At 40.6% G+C, this 20981-nt stretch overlaps 1 protein-coding gene across 13 annotated transcripts in view; it reads left to right on the top strand.

Annotated features, from left to right (window-relative positions):
- The window catches only part of LOC145346825 (focal adhesion kinase 1), a 572567-nt gene that overhangs the window by 497677 nt on the left and 53909 nt on the right, over positions 1-20981 (top strand). For all 13 annotated transcript variants that reach the window (XM_080194620.1, XM_080194613.1, XM_080194612.1 and 10 more), the window contains 4 exons: positions 9139-9250; positions 17476-17562; positions 17953-18093; positions 18940-19071. In XM_080194620.1, the coding sequence (XP_080050746.1) occupies positions 9139-9250; positions 17476-17562; positions 17953-18093; positions 18940-19071 (472 nt within the window). The remainder of the gene's footprint in view (positions 1-9138; positions 9251-17475; positions 17563-17952; positions 18094-18939; positions 19072-20981) is intronic.

The raw sequence follows: 20981 nt of genomic DNA on the forward strand, positions 1-20981 counted from the left end.
GATCAAAGGTTTGGATAGGGTAGACAGTGAGAGCCTTTACCTCAGATGGTGATGGCTAACACGTGGGGACATAGCTTTAAATTAAGGGGTGGTAGTTTATAGGACGGATGTCAGAGGTAGGTTCTTTACTCAGAGGATAGTAAGGTCGTTGAATGCCCTGCCTGCAGCAGTTGTGGACTCGCCAACTTTAAGGGCGTTCAAATGGTCAGTGGATAGGCATATGGATAACATTGGAATAGTTTAGGTTAGAGGGTCATTAGATTGGTTCCACTGGTCGGCGCAACATCGAGGGCCAAAGGGCCTGTACTGCGCTGTAATGTTCTATGTTCTAATGTTCTATGAGATGTTGGGTAAATTTTTCACTCAGAGGATGGTGGTTGCGTGGAATCGGCTGCCGGTAGTGGTGGTGGAGGTGGATTCGATAGGGTCTTTTAAGGGACTTTTGGATAAGTACATGGAACTTAGTAAGATAGAGGGTTATAGGTATGCCTAGTAGGTAGGGACACGTTCGGCATAACTTGGGGCCGAAGGGCTTGTTTGTGCTGTAGTTTTTCTATGTTTGTTTTTAAAAATGGTTGACGAGATGCTGAAAGGATTTGATAAGGTAGGCACAGGAGAAAAGGTTTCCATTGTCACGATAACTTTTAAAATGAAATTCAGTGGTCCATTTCATAGCTAATCGGATTATACAATATATTGTGGTTTCAGACATTTACGATGAACAACCAACTAAAAGCATGATTGTCTAAACACTAATTTTGTGGGTTCCTTGTACTTTAAACAATAAAATGGAACACTTAACCACAAAAGAATCACTCAGATATATGTAACATTGTCCTTTAAGTACACATTCAATTTTACGAAAACCAGTCCAAAATGATTTTAAGCTGCCAAAGGTTTACTTTGATGTTTTCTTTTCCCAGCCTGGGTATTTTTAACTCCAAACCAGTCTTCCACGGTCTAAGTTTTCCAAGATTTCTCCTTCAGCAAATCTTCTCGCCTCATTTTACCTCCCCACAAATTTGGCCTTTCCAGCCCGAGCATAAGCTCCCACCTATATCCCTGCGTGATGACTCACAGTGTCTTGCTGTAGATAGGTGCTGTTTCTCTCCCCTGGATTCTGATAGATCAACTGTGTTTGCGGGTTTTTGGGGATATCTTAGAATCCCTTCCCCTCTCTAGAGTCCATTTTTATGGCAGTGTGAATCATATGAACTTTATACCCAGGTAGAAATGCTGATTAGCTGACCTTAAGATCCCAATTCTCTTTTATCTTGGAACTAAATAGACAGTCCTAAGATGTGTGGGTTACATTGATTGGCCATGCTAAATTGCCCTTTGGTGTCAAGGGGATTAGCAGGGTAAATATCTGGGGTTACCTGGATAAGGTCTGGGTAGGATTGGTGTCAGTGCAGGCTTGATGGGCCAAATGGTTTCCTACACTGTAGAGATTCTATGATTCTATGACAGCTTAAAGCAAACTGTTTACAACCTGACCATCTCAACTTTTTCTGGGACTTTGGAGACTCTCCACTGTTTGCACTCAGACTGCTGCCATTGTTTCCAAATGTAAACATTTTTCATCTTCCTCCCAGTAAAACAATCTGGACATCCTTTCATCTTTAAACCGCTAACTTTAGGACAGGTCACATGATTCTGCCTCATTTTACCTTAAAGAGAGAGACACTCAAAACACCAGAAGATTATAAACCTCATAATTCTAACAGTACCTGTATGGAGTATAAAGCTAGATGATGGATTCTCCCATCATTTTGACTGGTGATGTTCAGGTTTTAAAAAATCTACTTCCGACACTCTTGATTGACATCATCTTGTGTGATGTTAGACTAAGTTTCGGTTTGCATAGCGAATTGCAATGACATGGCATATGGAAGGATGGGTGGAGGCATTGGCTTTGCACCACACTTGCTTATCCTGAGGGCATTTGATTCTGTTCTCCTCAAAATCGCTGGATGACAACTTCTGCTTTTAGGTCTGTCAGAGGTTGTTTTTCCCCCCTCATGAATTGAGATCCATTTTGCAAGTCCAAAGGGTGACTTTCAGATTGTTTTCATATCTTAAGTTTGGAGGGTGTTGTGGAGCAGAGCTGGCTGTAGAGTATATCCTTTGGTCATATACAGAAACAGTTATCACAATAAATTCAATAGGGAATCAGAAGTTTTTTTGCCCAAAAAGTCTCAAAACATGGAAAGTGGTACCGCAAGCATTTGTTGACACAGATAGCATATATGCATATCAGGGGAAGCTAGATAATCACATAAGGGCAAAACTAACAGAAGGATTGGCTGATAGGGTTGGGTGCAGATGGGTTGGGAGAAGGTTGCTAGGTTGCTAAACACCAGGCACTGACCAGTTGAGTGTAGTGGCCTGCTCCAATTTGCTAGACTCTATAAAGGAGCAATATGTTGTGGTTCTGAGTCATACAGACTAGGAATGTTTCCCAGTTAGCTGATCCTAGGTGTTACTGTTGCCTTTGTGCTGAAGAGGGGGAATAGAATCAGCTAGCCATCCTACTGTCGATTGTTAGCCAGTATCTACTGTGAGAAAATGTTTGTACGAATATCATGTTCAAGCTTGGCTATGATGCTCTCATAGCAGAACAGCCTGCAGCTGTTCGTTGTTTTGGCTTGAGCATTAATAATGGTGATTTTGGTGAGCTAGCCGAGTGCCAGTTTCTGTGCAATTGTGCAAGTCAGTACCTTGTAGAGACAAGAGGGGAGAACATTAGGCAAGAAAATGAAAAATATTCCTGATTGCAGTTCCTGAGGTTAGCTGGGTTGTAGTAATGAAATAAAATTTGCAAAGAACTGAATGTGTAGTGAGGTGTAGAATCACCCCTGAAAGTAGGTAGATTTTGAAAAGAATAAACACTTTATTAAGAATTTTACCAGCTACCTTGGATTAAAATATCTTGACATTTTTTTGCTTTTTCATCAGTAGAAATAAATGTGGATTGCATTTGATGCTTATAAATAGTGCCACAAAATAACTTACTAAGCATTTGATCGGGCACAATGCAGGAATCTAATTTGATATAATGTGGCATACAGGTAGCCCTAAAACCATGTTATTGTTTAAAATATAACTCCATTGCTGCTCAGTAAAGTTGTTGCTACTTCATTAAATGACAATGTTGCAGAATATACCAGACAATTGGCTTTGATGGTGTGTACCAGTATTGCAATTTCTTCTGAGTTTTGTTATGATAAGATTGAAATTTTAGAATAGACTGGAGAGAACATAAGAAACATAAGAACATAAGAAATAGGAGCAGGAGTAGGCCATCTAGCCCCTCGAGCCTGCCCCGCCATTCAATAAGATCATGGCTGATCTGTCGTGGCTCAGTTCCACTTTCCCGCCCTCTCCCCATAACCCTTAATCCCTTCTCTTATCAAAAACCCATCAACCCGCTTCTTAAAAATATTTAGCGAGGCAGCCTCCACCACTTCAACGGGCAGAGAATTCCAGAGATTCACCACCCTTTGAGTGAAGAAGTTCCTCCTCAACTCCGTTCTAAACCGCCTCCCCTTTATCTTGAGGCTGTGCCCCCTAGTCCTACTGTCTTTTTTGAGCGGGAAGAGTCTCTCCACCTCTATCCTATCCATCCCATTCATCATCTTATACGTCTCAATGAGATCTCCCCTCATTCTTCTAAACTCTAACGAGTACAAGCCTAGTTTATTCAGCCTCTCCTCATAGCTCAATCCCCTCAACTCCGGTATCAGCCTAGTAAACCTCCTCTGCACTCCCTCCAGGGCCAAAATATCCTTGCGCAGGTGCGGCGCCCAAAACTGCACACAGTACTCCAGCTGCGGCCTCACCAATGCCCTATACAGCTGCAGCAAGACCTCCCTACTTTTATATTCAATCCCCCTCGCTATGAAGGCCAGCATCCCATTCGCCTTCCTGACCACCTGCTGCACCTGCAAGCTGGGTTTTTGCGATTCATGCACAAGGACCCCGAGGTCCCTCTGCACCGTCGCCTGCTGCAGTTTTTCGCCACGTAAGTAATAGTCCTTCCTACCATTCTTCCTACCAAAGTGGACCACCTCACACTTGCCAACATTAAATTCCATTTGCCATTTCCTGGCCCATTCGCCCAGCCTATCTAGATCCTTCTGCAGACTCTCCACACCCTCCGCACAATTTGCCGTTCCCCCAATCTTGGTGTCATCAGCAAATTTCGACACCCTGCACTCGGTTCCCTCCTCCAGATCATCTATATAAATGGTAAATAGCTGAGGCCCCAGCACCGACCCCTGGGGCACCCCACTAGTCACCATCCGCCAATCCGAATAGCACCCGTTGACCCCCACTCTCTGCCTCCTATTTGACAACCAATCCTCTATCCACGCTAACACCCTACCCCCAACTCCATGTCCCCTGACCTTCTGCAATAACCTCTTGTGAGGTACCTTGTCAAACGCCTTCTGAAAATCCAGAAAGACCACATCCACCGGCTCTCCTCTATCCACTGCCCTAGACACATCCTCATAGAACTCCAGTAAATTTGTCAGACACGACTTCCCTTTAATGAAACCGTGTTGCGTCCGCCCTATCAAGCAATTCCCTTCAAGATGCCTCGCAATTTCCTGCTTAATGATGGATTCTAACATTTTACCTACCACAGACGTTAAACTAACCGGCCTATAGGAATTGGAGAATGCCATGAAAATATTTGAATTTGATAGACCATCCATTGACCATGTTTTAAATAGGGTACAAAGTCTTACAGCTGGTGCTATTCCATTTATATTTATTTGGATAGTGTGTACAATTGAAGAAATATTCTAGAAAATTAACTTAAGTTAACAAAAATCAAATCCAGAGCAGTATTGAATGCTGGGAGTGGAAAGGGCTAATTAAACCCTACTGAAATCAAAACTTTCCTTAACGGGAAGAAGACATGCGATTAAGGTTGTAGGTCGAGAGACCTACAAGGGCTATTTGAATTATGTTCTACCTTAACTATGTTAGCATCTTTGAAAGGAAAGAACTTAATAAGCTAGGAAGCAACTCCTGATTATTGATTGAGAGCTTATTGAGATATTAACATGACTATATAAGTTAATTATTCCCCAAAGAGCTGAACTCTTTTAACTCGTCTCATTGAGAGTGGTCAATAAAATGGTGACAATTTATTTGTATACAATAAATAAATAACATGGTCCTTTGACACTGAAGTTCTCAGTCCTTTATTCATAGTTTATCATAGAAACTTACAGCACAGAGGGAGGCCATAAGGCCTGAAATACCAATGCTGGCTCTTTGAAAGCTCATTGGTGTTTAGTTGCACATCTTTGCTTTTTGTCCGTAACCCTGCATCCCTCTCATCTTCAATCGTCTCTTCAACTCCCTCTTAAAGTTGTTTGTGGAATCAGCTTCTATCAGTTTTTCAGGTACAGCCTTCAAGATTCAGCCCTTTGACCCTGCTCCGCCATTCATCCTAATCATGACTGATCATCGAATTCAATGTCCTGATTTCCCCTCCTTTTCTCCCATATCCCTTAGTCCCTTTAACCCCAAGAGTTGCATTTAATTTCTTCCTGAAACCAACAGAACAGGACATATCTGGGCAATTTTTCACATTGTCAGGTAGATGCGAGTGCTGTAACTGTACTGCAAGAGCTTGGCTATTGGAGCAGCACGTTCTAGAGCACAAGTCTTTGGCACTATTGCCAGAATGTTATCAGGGTCCATTACCTTTGCAGAATCTAGCTGTTTCTTGATATCATGTGGAATGAATCGAATTAGCTGGAGACTGGCAACTGAGATGCTGGGGACTACTGGAGGAGGCCGAGGTGGATCATCCACTTGGCACCTCTGGCTGAAGATTGCTGCAAATGCTTCAATCTCATCTTTTGCACTGATGTTTTGGGGTCCCCCATCGTTGAGGATGAAAATATTTGTGGAGCCTTCTCCTCCAGTGAGTTGCTTAATTGTCCACCACCATTCGTGACAGGATGTGGCAGGACTGCAGAGCTTAGATTTGACCTGTTGGTTGTGGGATCGCTTAGCTTTGTCCATCACTCGTTGTTTATGCCGTTTGGCATGCAAGTAGTTCTGTTTGGTAGCTTCACTAGGTTGATATTTCATTTTAGGTAGGCCAGGTGCTGCTCATGGCAAGTCCTCCCATTGAACCAGGATTGATACTCTGACTTGATGGTAATGGTTGAGTGGAGGATATGCCGGGCCATGAAGTTGCAGATTGTGCTGGAGTACAGTTCCGCTGCTGTTGGCCCAAGTGCCTCATGGATGCCTAGTTTTGAGTTGCTAGATCGGTTCAAAGTCTGTCCCATTTAGCACGGTGATAGTGCCACACAATGTGATAGAGGTTATTCTCAACAAGGACTGTGGTCACAGTTACTGTTACTGTCATGGACAGATGCATCTGCAGCAGGCAGGTTGGCGAGGATGAGGTCAAGTAAGTTTTTTCCTCTTGTTGGTTCCTTCACTGTGTGCTGCAGTTATATCCTTTATTTAGCACCTGAGCAGCTCGATCAGTGGAGCTGCTGAAGACCTATTTTTGGTGATGGACATTGAAATCCCCCATTCAGAGTACATTTTGCACCCTTGCCACCCTCAGTGCTTCCTCCAAGTGTTGTTCGTTGGCAAGAATGAGGTTTATGTATAGAGGGATGTTAGCGTTTGGGCATGGGACATTTCCCCATTTCAGGCACTCATTGTCAGCACCAAACTCTCCCAGGGCAGGTACAGCAGGTGTTCAAAATATCCATAAGAAATAGGAGCAGGAGTGGGCTAATTAGCCCCTCTAGCATACTCCACCATTTTATAAGTTCGTGGTTGATCTGGTTGTGACCTCATTGTCCCATTTCACACTTGATTAAAAAGATACAAAAAGATCCAAGGCTGCATAAAGTACATCTGGTGTTATTTTGGGTTTCAACAATATTTACTGGCAGTTGCCTTAAATAGGGGTCAGTCTTCTTGCATATGTATAGTTCAGGGTTGTTAATTTTGTGAGGTCACAGCTGCAAAGACTTCTTCCAGTCCTTCAAATACGTTTTATTCTGAGTTTTATGTACAGAGGGATGCTAGCGTTTGGGCATGGGACACTTCCCCATTTCAGGCACTCATTGTTAGCACCAAACTCTCCCAGGGCAGGTACAGCAGGTGTTCAAAATATCCATAAAAGATAGGGGCAGGAGGGAGCCATTTAGCCCCTCTAACATGCTCCACCATTTTATAAGTTCATGGTTGATCTGGTTGTGGCCTTAATCGCACTTACTTGCCTGTCCCCCAGAGGCCTTCACTCCTTGTTGATTACAAATCTTTCAAACATCTACTATCTCTGCAACTACTTAGATCCTCAAATGCAGGCCAGCAGGTCCATTGCACTTGCCAGCCTTTGGTCCCATTAGGTTTCCTAGCAATTCTTTGCTTGTGAACCATTGTTTTAAGTTCTTCTCTCTCTTTTCTCTGTTGATTTCCAGCTACTCTTGGGATGCTATTTGTGCCTTCTACAATAAAAAAAATCATCCCATCAAACACTTTGAACTCAGATGCAGCACAGGTTAGATACAATATAAATCTCCCTTTAAAGGTTATCATATGATCCCTATTGTGCAGAAGGAAGCCATTCAGTCCATTGAGCCTGCACAGACTCTCCAACAGAGCTTCTTACCCAGACCCTATCTCTGTAACTCCACGTATTTAGCCTTAACCAACACATCTTGGGATGCTAATTTAACATGGCCAGTCAACCTAATCTGCACATCTTTGAACTATGGGAAGAAACCAGAGCACCCAGAGGAATCCCCCACACACTGAGAGAATATGCAAGCTCCACACAGTCACTCAAGGCCAGAATTGAACACAGGTCCCTGATGCTGTGAGGAGCATGCAAACGATTGTGCCACTATGCCATTCCAATATTGTATCTAAAAGAGATCAGAGGTTAGAAATTCTGTGACAAGTAACTCACCACTTGATTTCCCAAAGCCCACTCTCCACCATTTACAAGGCACAAGTCAAAAATGTAATAGAATGCTTTCCACTTGTCTGAATGAGTACAGTTTCAACAGCACTCAAGCAACTGGATACTACCCAGGAGAAAGCAGCCCCCTTGATTGGCACCCCTTCCAACGCTTGAAAAGTTCTTTCTCTCCTCCACAGACATGCAGTGGCAGCAGTGTGTACCACCTAAAAGTATCCTTTGACAGCACCTTGCAAACCTGCAACAAGAGCAGCAGATGCATGAGAACACCTCCACCTGAAAGTTCCCCTTCAAGCTACACAGCATCCTGGAACGATATCAACATCATTCCTTCACTCTTGCCGGGTCAAAAGCATATAATTCCTTGTAAAAATATTGTGGGTGTACTTGCACCACTGGGATTGCAATGGTTTGGGAAAGTGACCCTGCACTGCCTTTCATGTAAGCAAATAAGGACGGACAAGAAGTGCTGGCCTAACCAGCAATGTCCAATCCCACGAAATAATTTTTAAAAAGACCAATTAGCCTGCCCTAATGCTGTAATTCCTATGTAAATCTTCTCCAAGCCAGCATACTGCCCCGGGATCCTGATTGGGAATGTGCTGATGAGGTTCATTTTCCACTCCTAATAGGCACTTCAAGTGCATCACTTCATAACACCCGAAATCGGGACCCTAACCAGTTTTTTGCTGTAATAATCTTTGTTGTGTAACTATAAAAAGTATAAGTCGTTTAGCTGATCGACACAGGGAAGGATTATTTTTGGGTTGCATTGGGCATATGCATACTCCTTTTCCATTGGAACTAGAGGTGAATTCCTTCAAATTTACTTTGGGTTTCATGACTCCATTCATGACAACTGTTGTGCAAACCTATTTTGAACTCAACCAATTAATAGAGTGATGTCATGATGCATAATAAAGTTTTTTCTTAAGTTTTAAAATTTCTTTCCAGCTTTATCACCTCGGACAGGAACATCAGCCACTTCCCATCCTTTGAAGCTGTGCCTTCATTTGTCGCGGCTACATGATCCAGAATTTTCTTCCTAAAATTCAACTATTTGTTTGCAAGAAAGCACGTATTAATTGGTAAATTACCTGAACTTTGCTTCACATTATTGTTTTCCTGATAGTAAATAAATGAATATATTTTTCTTACAGTACAATATTAGAAGAAGAGAAGGTGCAACAGGAAGAGCGAATGAGAATGGAGCAGAGAAGACAAATCACAGTTTCTTGGGATTCAGGAGGATCAGATGAAGCCCCTCCAAAGGTATCAAGGACATTCAACCCAACTAACTTTCTGTACTATATTAGAATCATCTTAAAGTCACTCTATTGTAGTGTTCTTTGATTGCTTGTTTGTTTCCCTGCTTGACATAGTGCGTATTTTCAAGTCATATCTAATTAATGGTTTATGTGCGAACATTGATTAAATCATTTGTTTATTACAAATGCAAATGGACATCTGTTACCACTGCTGTGGGTTTGTTGATGTTAGTAATATGGAATAGTTGTAGTAGTATAGAATAGTTGTAGTTAACTTTCAATTTCCCATCAATGGAAGAATGCACTATATATTTGTTTTTATGTTTAACTCTGTGGTGGGAAAAATCATTTCTCCAAAATTTCATTTTGTGTTTGGATAGGTTTACATTTATGAAATCAATAATAACAACAACTTGCACTGGCAGAGCAGTGTCAATGTTGTGAATTGACCCAAAACACTTTACAGGAGAGTTACCAAACAAAATTTGACACTGAATCACAGAAAGAAGGTATATCCACTAAAAAAAAGCTTAAATGAAGGGGTAGATTTTAAGGAGCAACTTAACAGAGAGATAGGTGGAGAGATTTAGGAAGGAAATTCCAGAGCTTTGCTGAAGACAGCACTACTAATTGTGGAGTGATTAAAATTAGGGATGCTCAAAAGCCAGGATTGATAAAGTGGACAGAACTCAGGAAGGATGTGAAGCTGGAGAGAAGATTGAGCAAGGCCTTAGAGGGATTTCAAAAGAAGGATGATGATTTTAAAATTGAGGAATTTAGATCAGTGAGCTTAAGGGTGTTAGGTGAACAGGATTTGGCAGTTGTTACTTTAATTTGCACTGAGTTTTGGATGACCTAATGTTTGTAGAGGGAGAGAGGCCAGCCAGGAGAACATTAAAATAATCTAGAGGCACAGAAGCATGCATGAAGATTTCAGCAGCAAATGATGCATAGACAGAAAGAGTACAGAGGAGATTTACAAGGATGCTGCCTGGACTGGGAGGCATGCCTTATGAAGTTAGGTTGAGGGAGCTGAGTCTCTTTTCCCTGGAGAGACGAAGGTTGAGAGGCGACCTGATAGAAGTTTATAAAATGTTGAGAGGAATAGATAGGGTGGATTCTCAGAGGCTATTTCCCCGGGTTGAAATGGTCGCTATGAGAGGACACAGATTTAAGGTGCGGGGAGGAAAGTACAGAAGTGATGTTAGGGGTAAGTTTTTCACTCAGAGGGTGGTGAGTGAATGGAATCGGCTGCCGTCAGTGGTGGTGGAGGCGAACTCGCTGGGGTCTTTTAACAGACTTCTGGATGAGTATATGGGGTTTAATGGGATTGGGGGTTATAGATAGGTCTATAGATTGGTAGGTGTTGATGTGATCGACGCAACTCGTGGGCCGAAGGGCCTGTTTGTGCTGTAGTGTTCTATGTTCTAGAACAATGACGTGCCATCGCCCCAATTTGCACATGATTTTTACACACGCGCACACACACACACACACACTCACACACTCTCTCTCGCGCGCACACACACAGACACCACCACCACCACCCCCCCCCCCCCCCCCCCCCCCACCTCCCTACTTATCTTCCATTGTATATTGCAGGTGCTTTGAAGCTAGTTTGTCTGTGAGTGCCCTCCAGCTTAGAGATACTGTCTGCCATCCTTAATCACATGGCAAGCCCTTTCCCTGGCCATTACTTGGCCACCCTTGGGAAAAATTACAATGAGTGACTGTTTCCCTCGTGAGTGTAAGCTTCTGACCCACATTTGAGACTGACAGGTAAAGAAGCCCTCAAGGGAAATCCATGCTTTTGTACAAAATACAGACTATGGATGAATAACAAATATGAATTGGGTGGGTTCTTGTGAACTTCTGTTAAAGTACTGCCATTGATGCATTTGCTTCAATTATTTGATAATACAATGCTTTGTTGCTTCAATATTTAGGAATGAATTTAAAAGTAACTATGTTCTGACTTCCTTTTTATGTTTGTAGTCATATTACATATATCGCAGTTTAAATATCTAAAATATATATGATTTATACATACATGCCTCACATTCTAATTCTGGCACACGGTTGAGAAAATCTGATCAGAAATCACGCTGTTTGTTTGATGGATGACAAGGTACAGATTGTTTTTGAATTATGCAATGCCTTATCAAGGCTCTGAGTTGTCAGTCAAATAACCCAATTCAGAGCAAATAAGCAGAAAAATACCTTTTATACACTGTGATTTTGAGATTCTATCACAATGGCAGTACTCGGAAATTAATTTGCGTTGTCTACTTTATTTGTTCAAATTCATTTATTTGAAAAGGTCTGAACTGACCCCTGTGATCAGTCATTAGTAATGAACTAATGAGCACTCTTGTATGATGAAATAACTTAACTTTCAGTGAGCTGTGTGTTTTATATATAAATCCAAATGGCCACATTTCTATCACATTTGTAATTTGTTAATAGTAAGCCTTGCAAATTTTAACATTTTATCATAAAGGTAAAATCAGGGTGGTGCTTTGAGTCTCCTCCAGAAATATCTAATATTATGATACATTTTATTTGTGGAACACAATTTTTGCAATGTAAAATTGAGTTTGCTGCCTGCTTTTCATGTGGCATGTCTTCGATTTTGATCTGCTTGTTGGTCATCCATAATGATCATATGATAATCGTAATCACACTTTTGTAATCAATGATTCATGTTGTTTTCCTGCTTTAATTTGCTTTGTGTGTCTGTCTGCAGCCAGCCCGTTGGCCACCTTTGCAACACAGCCTTAGCTTGGACAGTCTGTCTTTTCCTGAGTTCTCCCAGCGCAACACCAAGTTTTGTTTATGTCTAGAACAGCCATCAAAAGCTTATGAGCATCCATTCACTGCGTATACTTCTGACAGGCTTCTTCCTATGTGTCCTCGGCGCAGACCTTCTCTTCCCCCTTCAGCATATCGACAGAGTGCTCGTCTGCTTCCCCTTTATTTTGACAGGCAGAATATAAATCTGCAGCAACAACTGATGCCTGAAGAATGGAGAAGAGTCCAGGGAGATGCAATGGTTAGGATTCACTGTGCAAAAGGGAAAAAATACCAACACATACATTGTCATCTAGTTAAGAATAAATGAATTAAATATCATTAAATCTTGCACTTAACTTCCACGTCTGATGCACATATTGGCTAGGTGTGATGAATCTTAACCTTATATAGTCAATTGAAAAATCTATATTTTTATTCATTTTTTTCTTCCCTTTAAGCCCAGACGCCATAAAGGTATATCAGAATAATCTTCCCCCCTCACTTTCTGTAGAGAAACATTTCACCCATATATAATGTCTATACAGTTGGTGAACTGAGTTCAGACGGCTCTTCCTTGGTGAAATTGTGGATGCAAACTCATTTGTTACCACTTGGTGACACAGTGCCATCAGTAAGCCCTTTATTTTGCTACACAAGATTCTACTTTCAAAATGTACTGAATAGAAGTTATCCAAACAACAAATAGATCATAAGCACATCCTTGGGAATGACTCAGTGGTATAGTGACTTCAACGTGGCCTTTCACTTCTAAGCCCAGATTGATGGAATGTTTATATCCTCGGTCTGAACACTAAGTGCTGATATGAAATATGTTTTGTAATACTAATCAGTTTCCTGCTGGGCACAGCCAGGTAACTACCCCTGTTTAGTATTAAATTGACAAGTCACAGAACAACTGATATGGAAAATGTTAAAATGTGAACAGCAGTAAGTGGTATCCACTCCCTATCCAACACCACTGTGAGTTCTTTCGCCACAAGGATTGCAGTGATTTAAGATGGCGGTTCACCACTACCATCTTAAGGGCAATTCGGGATCGGCAATAAATGCTGCCCTTAACAGCAATATCCTTGAATGAATAAAAATAAAGAAAAAATTCACTCCAGTTAGTTAATTGTGGTACACATAACCTGGGAGTACTCAAAATGAATTACAACTGCACCCTTCACCATGTGTATGAAATTCACATACACTTCAACATGTTTGGGGGTGCTTTGGAGGAAATTCATAAACTCACTTCTTGTTGCATCATATTTCTGCTATGACATTGCAGCCAAATCTTTAACCAGTTGACAAAAAATGTTTTTTTTACAAAATTTATGAAAACTTCCAGTTCCTTTGAGTAACATCCATGCAACTGCAATTTCTTCCTGGATGCAGTTAATGAACTAAGTGTTCAGTCTAACCCAGCATGTCAATTGTAGATCTCCCTTTCACAGAGAACCTATTGTAAGATTGGTAACTTTCCCTTTCTTTTAATTGCTTGTCTTTTTGTGCATCCACATATCTTTACATCATTTCTTCCTGCTTTCTGATCCTATGAATCTGATGGCAATAATTTTTCAATTGCATTGGTGTTTTCACATCTGCAACTTGATTATTTTTTATCTACTAGCACAAAAGCTATTGCCATGCCATAATGCATGGTGCATGCATATAATTTATGTGATGTGATGGAGTTTATTTCTCTATATATGATTCAGGTACTGGCAACAGCTTATTTATTGTAACAGCAAATGTTTCATCTAAAAGTTAGAGAAATGAATGAGTGAACATGAAGCGTAGCAAAAATTAAACATCAAAATCTACTTTCCTGTATTTGTCTTATTATACCCTTACCTTTTTTATTAAGCAATGCATTAAGCCTGTGCTTGATGCTATCAGCAAGCATTTGTGTTTGTTTTTGTGCCTACTACAGTCAGTTGACAGGGAGTGGTTCTGGTCGGTGCAAAATCCACTGATCTTAATGGAAAGGTGATTATGATGTTGGAATGTATTTCAGTAGCTCTTCATTGGGAAGGGGTGGAAATCAACCAAGATGCACCTCCATCAGTTTGATATCCATCTATTCCAGGAAGGTAAACACTTATGGATGTCAAGTGAGGACAAGATGGATATTTTGTAAGAGTGTACTCAATTTTTCAAGCAGCCATCAATTATTCAGCATTTCACCTCAATCTGAAAAGAGAATTAGTAGTTAATTCATAATAATTAATTAGGATAATGAGGTACCAGAGGACACCATTTTATGTTTCAGTTCAAACCTTTAAGAAGAATCTGTACTTAATTTGCTCACCATGAGATGTAGCAGGAGACTTTCTGACTCAGCAGGTGATTTTACCTAGTCAGGTGATTTTTCAACATTGGCTGCAATTTCTCCTCTCAGAAACAGCTCAAGTCTTCTGAAACCTAATTATCTGAGCAATAACAACCAAATTAAATTGATTATTTTGTAGAAACACGATCTGAAGACATTCCTAACCAGTCTGTTGCTGGCTTGTGTTTGTGTTTGGATATAGCCTGTAATTTAAACATCCCTTTGTATCTTGTAGGTCATCTTCACTGAAACTGCACGTATGAAAAGCACTGATCTTCATCTAAACCTTTCACTTTTATAAGTCTGTGGACTTGATTGTGATGTACTTTTTAAACGTTCTATTTTGAAGATTCATTTACTGTTTTGTCGAGTCAGATTCATAAAAGATCCTGGGCATTGTTACAGGAAATCAAGTTGAGCTTTCAATGCATATATATAATTTCATGTGAAAGTTGCTGTATGCACTGACACAGATTCAGCAGGAAAGCATAACGTACTGTATAAATATTTTTAATATTCTATATTGATTGCTACATTAAGATCTTGAGCACACACACACTTTTGCCTTGCACTATTATGTAACTCGGAGTTCACATCTGAAGTGGAACATAGCTGAGTAAATTATGCATTTTTCATTTGAGTTTTGCCAGTAGAGTTGTTGCAAAAACCTCCATTGGCAGAAGAAATATTAAACTTAGAAGAACATGCATGACTTAACTGGGAGTTGAATTTCATCTGCCAGCACTGCTGAATTACCCCCTTTCTCCAATCCCCTTACCAAGGCTATAGTTGATATAGATTAAATTTAACTTCAGCGACACCGCAGAGCATGCTGGAACAAATAGGTTGCCCGTTCTACGTTCTGCCCAATTCTTTCTTCCTTATCACTTTCTCTGCATTGTGATGGACGATTAATTTGATAATTGTAGTTTTAACCTTTTGCTTATGAAATCCTCTGAGCTTTTGATGTAATCGTTGGCTTTGACTTGGATCGTTCAGTTCTCCTGTGATAGTATGTAAATTCATGTGATAGTTTTACAGCACAAAAAGATGATGTTTGGTTCATCGTGTCTGTGCCGACCTTCATACCCTTATCAATTCTATCCCCATTTTCCAGCACTTCGTTCATAGCCTTGTATGCTGTGGCATTTCACGTGCTAATCCAAATGCTTCTTGAATCCCTGCCTCCACCACCCTTTCAGGCCAAATCCAAATCTGCAGCCCATATCCTAACACACAAAAGGTTTTCATTATCTGTCATTTCTGTCCTTGCTAACAAACATTCATTCACAATCGCCCCATTCAGAATTGTCATATTTGAGTATCTAGATGGCTTTTCTCCTCCCTGACCCTGTCACTGTCACTCTATTAGCCCATAATGTCTCTCTGTCTCCGCTGGCACAATGATTAGCACTGCTGCTTCACAACGCCAGGAACCGGGGTTCAATTTTGGCCTTGGGTGACTCTCTTGTGGAGTTTGCACATTCTTCCCCTGTCTGCGTAGGTTTCCTCTCTGTTTAAAAATGTGCACATTAGGTGTATTGGCCATGCTAAATTGCTCCTTAGTGACCCAGGATGTGTAGATTTAGGAGAATTAGTGGGGTAAATGCGTGGGGTAATGGAAATGTGGTAGGAGAATTAGCGGGGTAAATGTGTTGGGTTATGGGGATGGGGTGGGGGGGTACTGGGTAAGGTCCTCTGTTGGAGAGTCGATGTAGACTTGAGGGGCCTAATGGCCTCCTTTTGCACTGTAGGGATTTTATGATACCCCTCAAAAAGAAACAAAAATGCTCTATTCCCCTGGCCTGCCTTATTGTACATGTCTCCCTCCCTTCACCTAACTGTTGGCAACTGCACTTCCAGTGGCCTGGGCCTCCACCTCTATTTCTTTTTGTAACCCCTGCTAATCTCTTGTCCTATGGTTTGCTGTTCATTTGATTTGGTTTGATTTATTGTCACATGTATTAGTGTACACTGAAAAGTATTATTTCTTGAGCGCTATACAGACAAAGCATACTGTACAGAGAGTGTAGAATGTAGTGTTATAGTCATAGCTAGGGTATAGAGAAAGGTGAACTTAATGCAAGTAGGTCAGTCAGGTTGGGTGTCCCCAGAATTCTTAGGACCGCCAAATTTGAAAGACATTGAATTAAAGCATTGTTAGAGAGTTTAAAAGAGTTAGAATGAAGTTTTAGATATATAGACCAGAGTAAAAGATAGAATTAGAAATTATGCTGGGCACAGCTTGCAAGAAATCGCCATGCTCCAACACCATCTTGGTTATGTTTATTACTTATGGCCTGTCAGTGCCTTGGGACTCAGTGATGCATTTATGTAACAACTTTAAATTTAAGCTATTCTTATGTTATTAAATAAGCAGTCAAACTGTTGTATTTAAGACCACTTAATCGCAATGTAGCAATTAAAACATGGCTAGGTGAGAATTCTGTTCTTTGGAAAAACTGCTGGTAATACGTTTTGACTTTATCATATCGCTTTCTTAGGCTATCCGTAAATTATGTTTTAGCTTGCTGAAAGAAACAATTCAATACCTTGCATGACATGTTAAAACACATACATTTTAAATGTATGTTTGTTTTAATAAAATTACTTTAAACAGACTGCATTCCTTGTTATCCACCGTATCCTTCAGCAGGTAAACAGACTAAAGACAACACAGTTGGAAAATGATTTTTTTTATCCTTGTCACTGGTGCCTCTAGTGTGAGCGAGCAATTATTATTGCAGTTAATTGGGTTAAATTTGCCCACTGCTGTACTGAATAATTGCAGAGGATGGTGTCTGTTTTCCTGCGAGGGCCAGTTCTCCACTTTAACTGCATCTGATGAAAATTTGACTTGAAACTAATAGTCAAATTTATTTGAAAGTTGTAGAGACGTGATTTGCACAAATTAATTTTTAACTTTATAGCTAATATGGAATATTCCATCCAATTCTCTGAAATAACCAATTTTCTGTCATAGTGCATTCATCATATACCTAATCTGTTCGCTTAGCAAGTACTTGGCTCTTCGTGTCCAGTTGTAACAATTGATGATATTTACAATGCATTTCTCTTCATTTCTATTTCTACAATAGCCCAGTAGACCAGGCTATCCAAGTCCAAGATCCAGTGATGGTTTTTTCCCCAGTCCACAACACATGGTACAGCACAATCATTATCAGGTAAATACCAAACACTACATGTTGTCTGAAACCAAGGTAAGTCAACCAAAAGAAAGTCTAATACATCCACCAATTACAATGGAAGTCTTGTGTGTTACCAATGTAATAGAAGTATGTTATATCTTGAGCATTGTCCCTTAAGGAGAAGAAACAACTGGCTCAGTAAATGTTAAGGGGTTCCAAGTGTGTGTGTTTTATACATTATACTTCCATCAATTTAAAATTGTACTAATATTTTGCCGCAGCACACTGAACTCGCCTTGCTCTAGTATAAAGTTAAATTCTAGACTCCTCTGTTTAAAATTCCATGCTCTCTTGACAGTTCTAGATTAAAATAATCTGTAGATGAAGATACTGAAGATCATTCCAGTCAGTTGTGTTTGTTAACAGGTTTCTGGATATACTGGTTCACATGGAATTCCACCCATGCCTGGAAGTATTTATACTGCACAGGCAAGTGTATTAGATGCTCACGATTCCTGGAATCACCATAGGCCTCAGGATATTCCAATTTGGCCACAAAATCTGGAGGTAATATATTTGTGTTATAATGCAGTGCAGCTTATTGGAATAATATTGATAGCTTACAGGTTGTCCTTCAAACGTGATTGTTGATGCTTACTACAGAAAAGCCCACCATCAAGTCATGGTGGAGTGATCAGAAGAAATTTATAAAGATATTCTAATCCAGCGAAATATCTCTCAAGAACTGAGGATTTGAGATCCTTCATAATATGATCCAAACAAATAAGTACTGGATATTTTTAGTTAAGTTGTAAAGCAATAATACAGCCTTTAAATTCAGATGATATTACCTTGAGTGCTGTGATCGATTGCAGTATTAAATTCATTCATCAAATTACCTAATAGATAGAATTGGCAGCACCTTGGTAAGAGAAGCAGAGTTAATGTTTCAAATCCATATAACTTCTTCAGAGCATTAAACAGACTCAGAATGTTAACTCTGTTTCTCTGTTCACAGATGCTGCCAGACCTGCAAGCTTTTTCCAAAAATTTCCAGTTTTTATTTCAGATTTCCAGCATCTGCAGTATTTTGCTTCAGTTGTTACATAACATATAGTTTGATTGCAGCATGGACTTTTTTGTTGGTTTACAAGGGGCAACGTACTAGATCTTGAAAGTGGGATGTTAATGTAAAAGAATGTGATGTAATTGATCTTTTGATATAGGATCTGAAGTTATATTGACTCCAGCTGGTTTATATGTTTGGGATGGGGTGGAAGTTGCACAAAAATGCAAGTGTTGGCAACATCTTGGGCCAGCACTGTTAAGCTTCAGTCAATATCTAAAGTAACCTTATACTGCATGAGTAGAACTGATATGGCATGCCATCTAAGCATTTAATTAAATTTTCAGGATTCTGGTTCTTTGGACATGCGTGGAATGGGGCAGATGCTCCCAACAAATGTTATAGAAGAACAGTTGATAAGGCAGCAACAGGAAATGGAGGAGGATCAGCGGTGGCTTGAACAGGAAGAGAAGTTTCTGGTAAGATCTTTTATGTTTGCTATCTTTTACAGCTTTTAGCCAAATATACTGTGTAATTACATACATAGATACACTGTGGGAAATTTTCAACAGTTAGCATGAAGTGGCATAGAATCTACAGGTATGGATTGTGTATCCTCAGGATTAACCAGTTACTTGCTTTCAGGTTGGTTAAGAAAAAGCTGCAGTGGTAAACAGATGATGAAAAGAAATAATGCCAGCTGTGAAGCATTGTTTAAATGTTACACAGCTTAATTTCTATTGATAACCTGGACATTCCTGTATTTCTGAAGTACTTTTAGTTATCTGATTTAAGTGATAGTAGACGTTTTATGTACCACTTGAGATGTGACAACAGCAATTTTTGTTATACCATCTTAAACGTAATAAACATTCTGATGAGCTTAGTGGGGGAGAGATGGCCACCAAGCAATATTTAAAAAAAGAGGGAGAGATAATTGATGGCAGAAATAGTGCCAAAAGCAACTGAAAGCTATATCAGCACTGGTAGAATGTAGTCGGCAACAGGGGCAGGGGGGGTGTTCACAGATTGCCATCTTTAGAGGACTGAGTTGTAGAGGCTTATGGCATGGAAACGGGCCCTCAGTCCAACTTGTCGATACTACCCAGCTTTTATCATTAAGCTAGTTCCAATTGCCTGCATTTGGTCCACAGCTCTCTATACCCATCTTATCCATGTAACTGTCTAAATGTCTTTTAAAAGACAAAATTGTACCTACTTCTACTACTACCTCTGAAAGCTCGTTCCAGATTCTCACCATCCTGTCCCACTGGACCCTTTTGTATTTCTCCCTTCTCACCTTAAACCTATGCCCTGTAGTTTTAGACTCCCCTATCTTTGGGAAAAGATGTTAACTAGCCTTTTCTATGCCCCTAATTATTTTATAGATCTCCTGTGCTCCAGGGGAAAAAGTCCCAGTCTATCCAGCCTCTCCTTGTAACTCAATCCATCAAGTCCCTGTAGCATCCTAGTAAGTCTTTTCTGCACTCTTTCTAGTTTAATAATATACTTTCTATAATAAGGTGACCAGAACTATGCACAGTATTCCAATGCCTTAGCAATGCCTTGCACAGTGATTAGCACTAGTGTCTCACAGAGCCAGGGACCTGGGTTCAATTCCGGCCTCGGGTGACTGTGTGGAGTTTGCACATTCTCCCTGTGTCTGCATGGGTCTCCTCCAGATGCTTCAGCTTCTTCTCACAATCCAAAGATGTGCGGGTTAAGTTGATAGGCCATAGTAAATTGCCCCTTAGTGTCAGGGGGACTAGCGAGGTAAATAAGTGGAGTTATGGGGATAGGGCCTGCCTGGGAATGTGGTTGATGCGGACTCAATGGGCCAAATGGCCTCCTTCTGCACTGTAGGGATTCTGTGATACAACAAGATGTCACAACACCTGTATTCAATGTTCTGATCACTGTAACCCAACATGCCAAATGCCTGCTTCACCATCCTATCTACCTGTGACTCCACTTTCAAGAAGCTATGAACCTATAGCCCTACATAGAACATAGAACATAGAACATAGAACATTACAGCGCAGAACAGGCCCTTCGGCCCACGATGTTGCGCCGACCAGTTACAAAAACAATGACCCACTAGCCTATACCAATCCCATTTCGTCCATAAACCTATCCAGAGATCTCTTAAACGCCCCCAAACTAGACGCATTTACAACTGCAGCAGGCAGGGCATTCCAATCCCTCACCACCCGCTGGGTAAAGAACCTACCCCTGACATCCGTCCTGTAGCTACCCCCCCTTAATTTAAAGCCATGCCCCCTCGTGCTAGCTTTCTCCATCCGAGGAAAAAGGCTATCACTATCCACCCTATCTAAACCTCTAATCATCTTATATGTTTCAATAAGATCCCCTCTTAGCCGCCTTCTTT

This window comes from Carcharhinus amblyrhynchos, chromosome 8 (assembly GCF_965287045.1).
Source record: "Carcharhinus amblyrhynchos chromosome 8, sCarAmb.v2.hapA, whole genome shotgun sequence".
NCBI classification, from domain to species: Eukaryota; Metazoa; Chordata; class Chondrichthyes; order Carcharhiniformes; family Carcharhinidae; genus Carcharhinus; species Carcharhinus amblyrhynchos.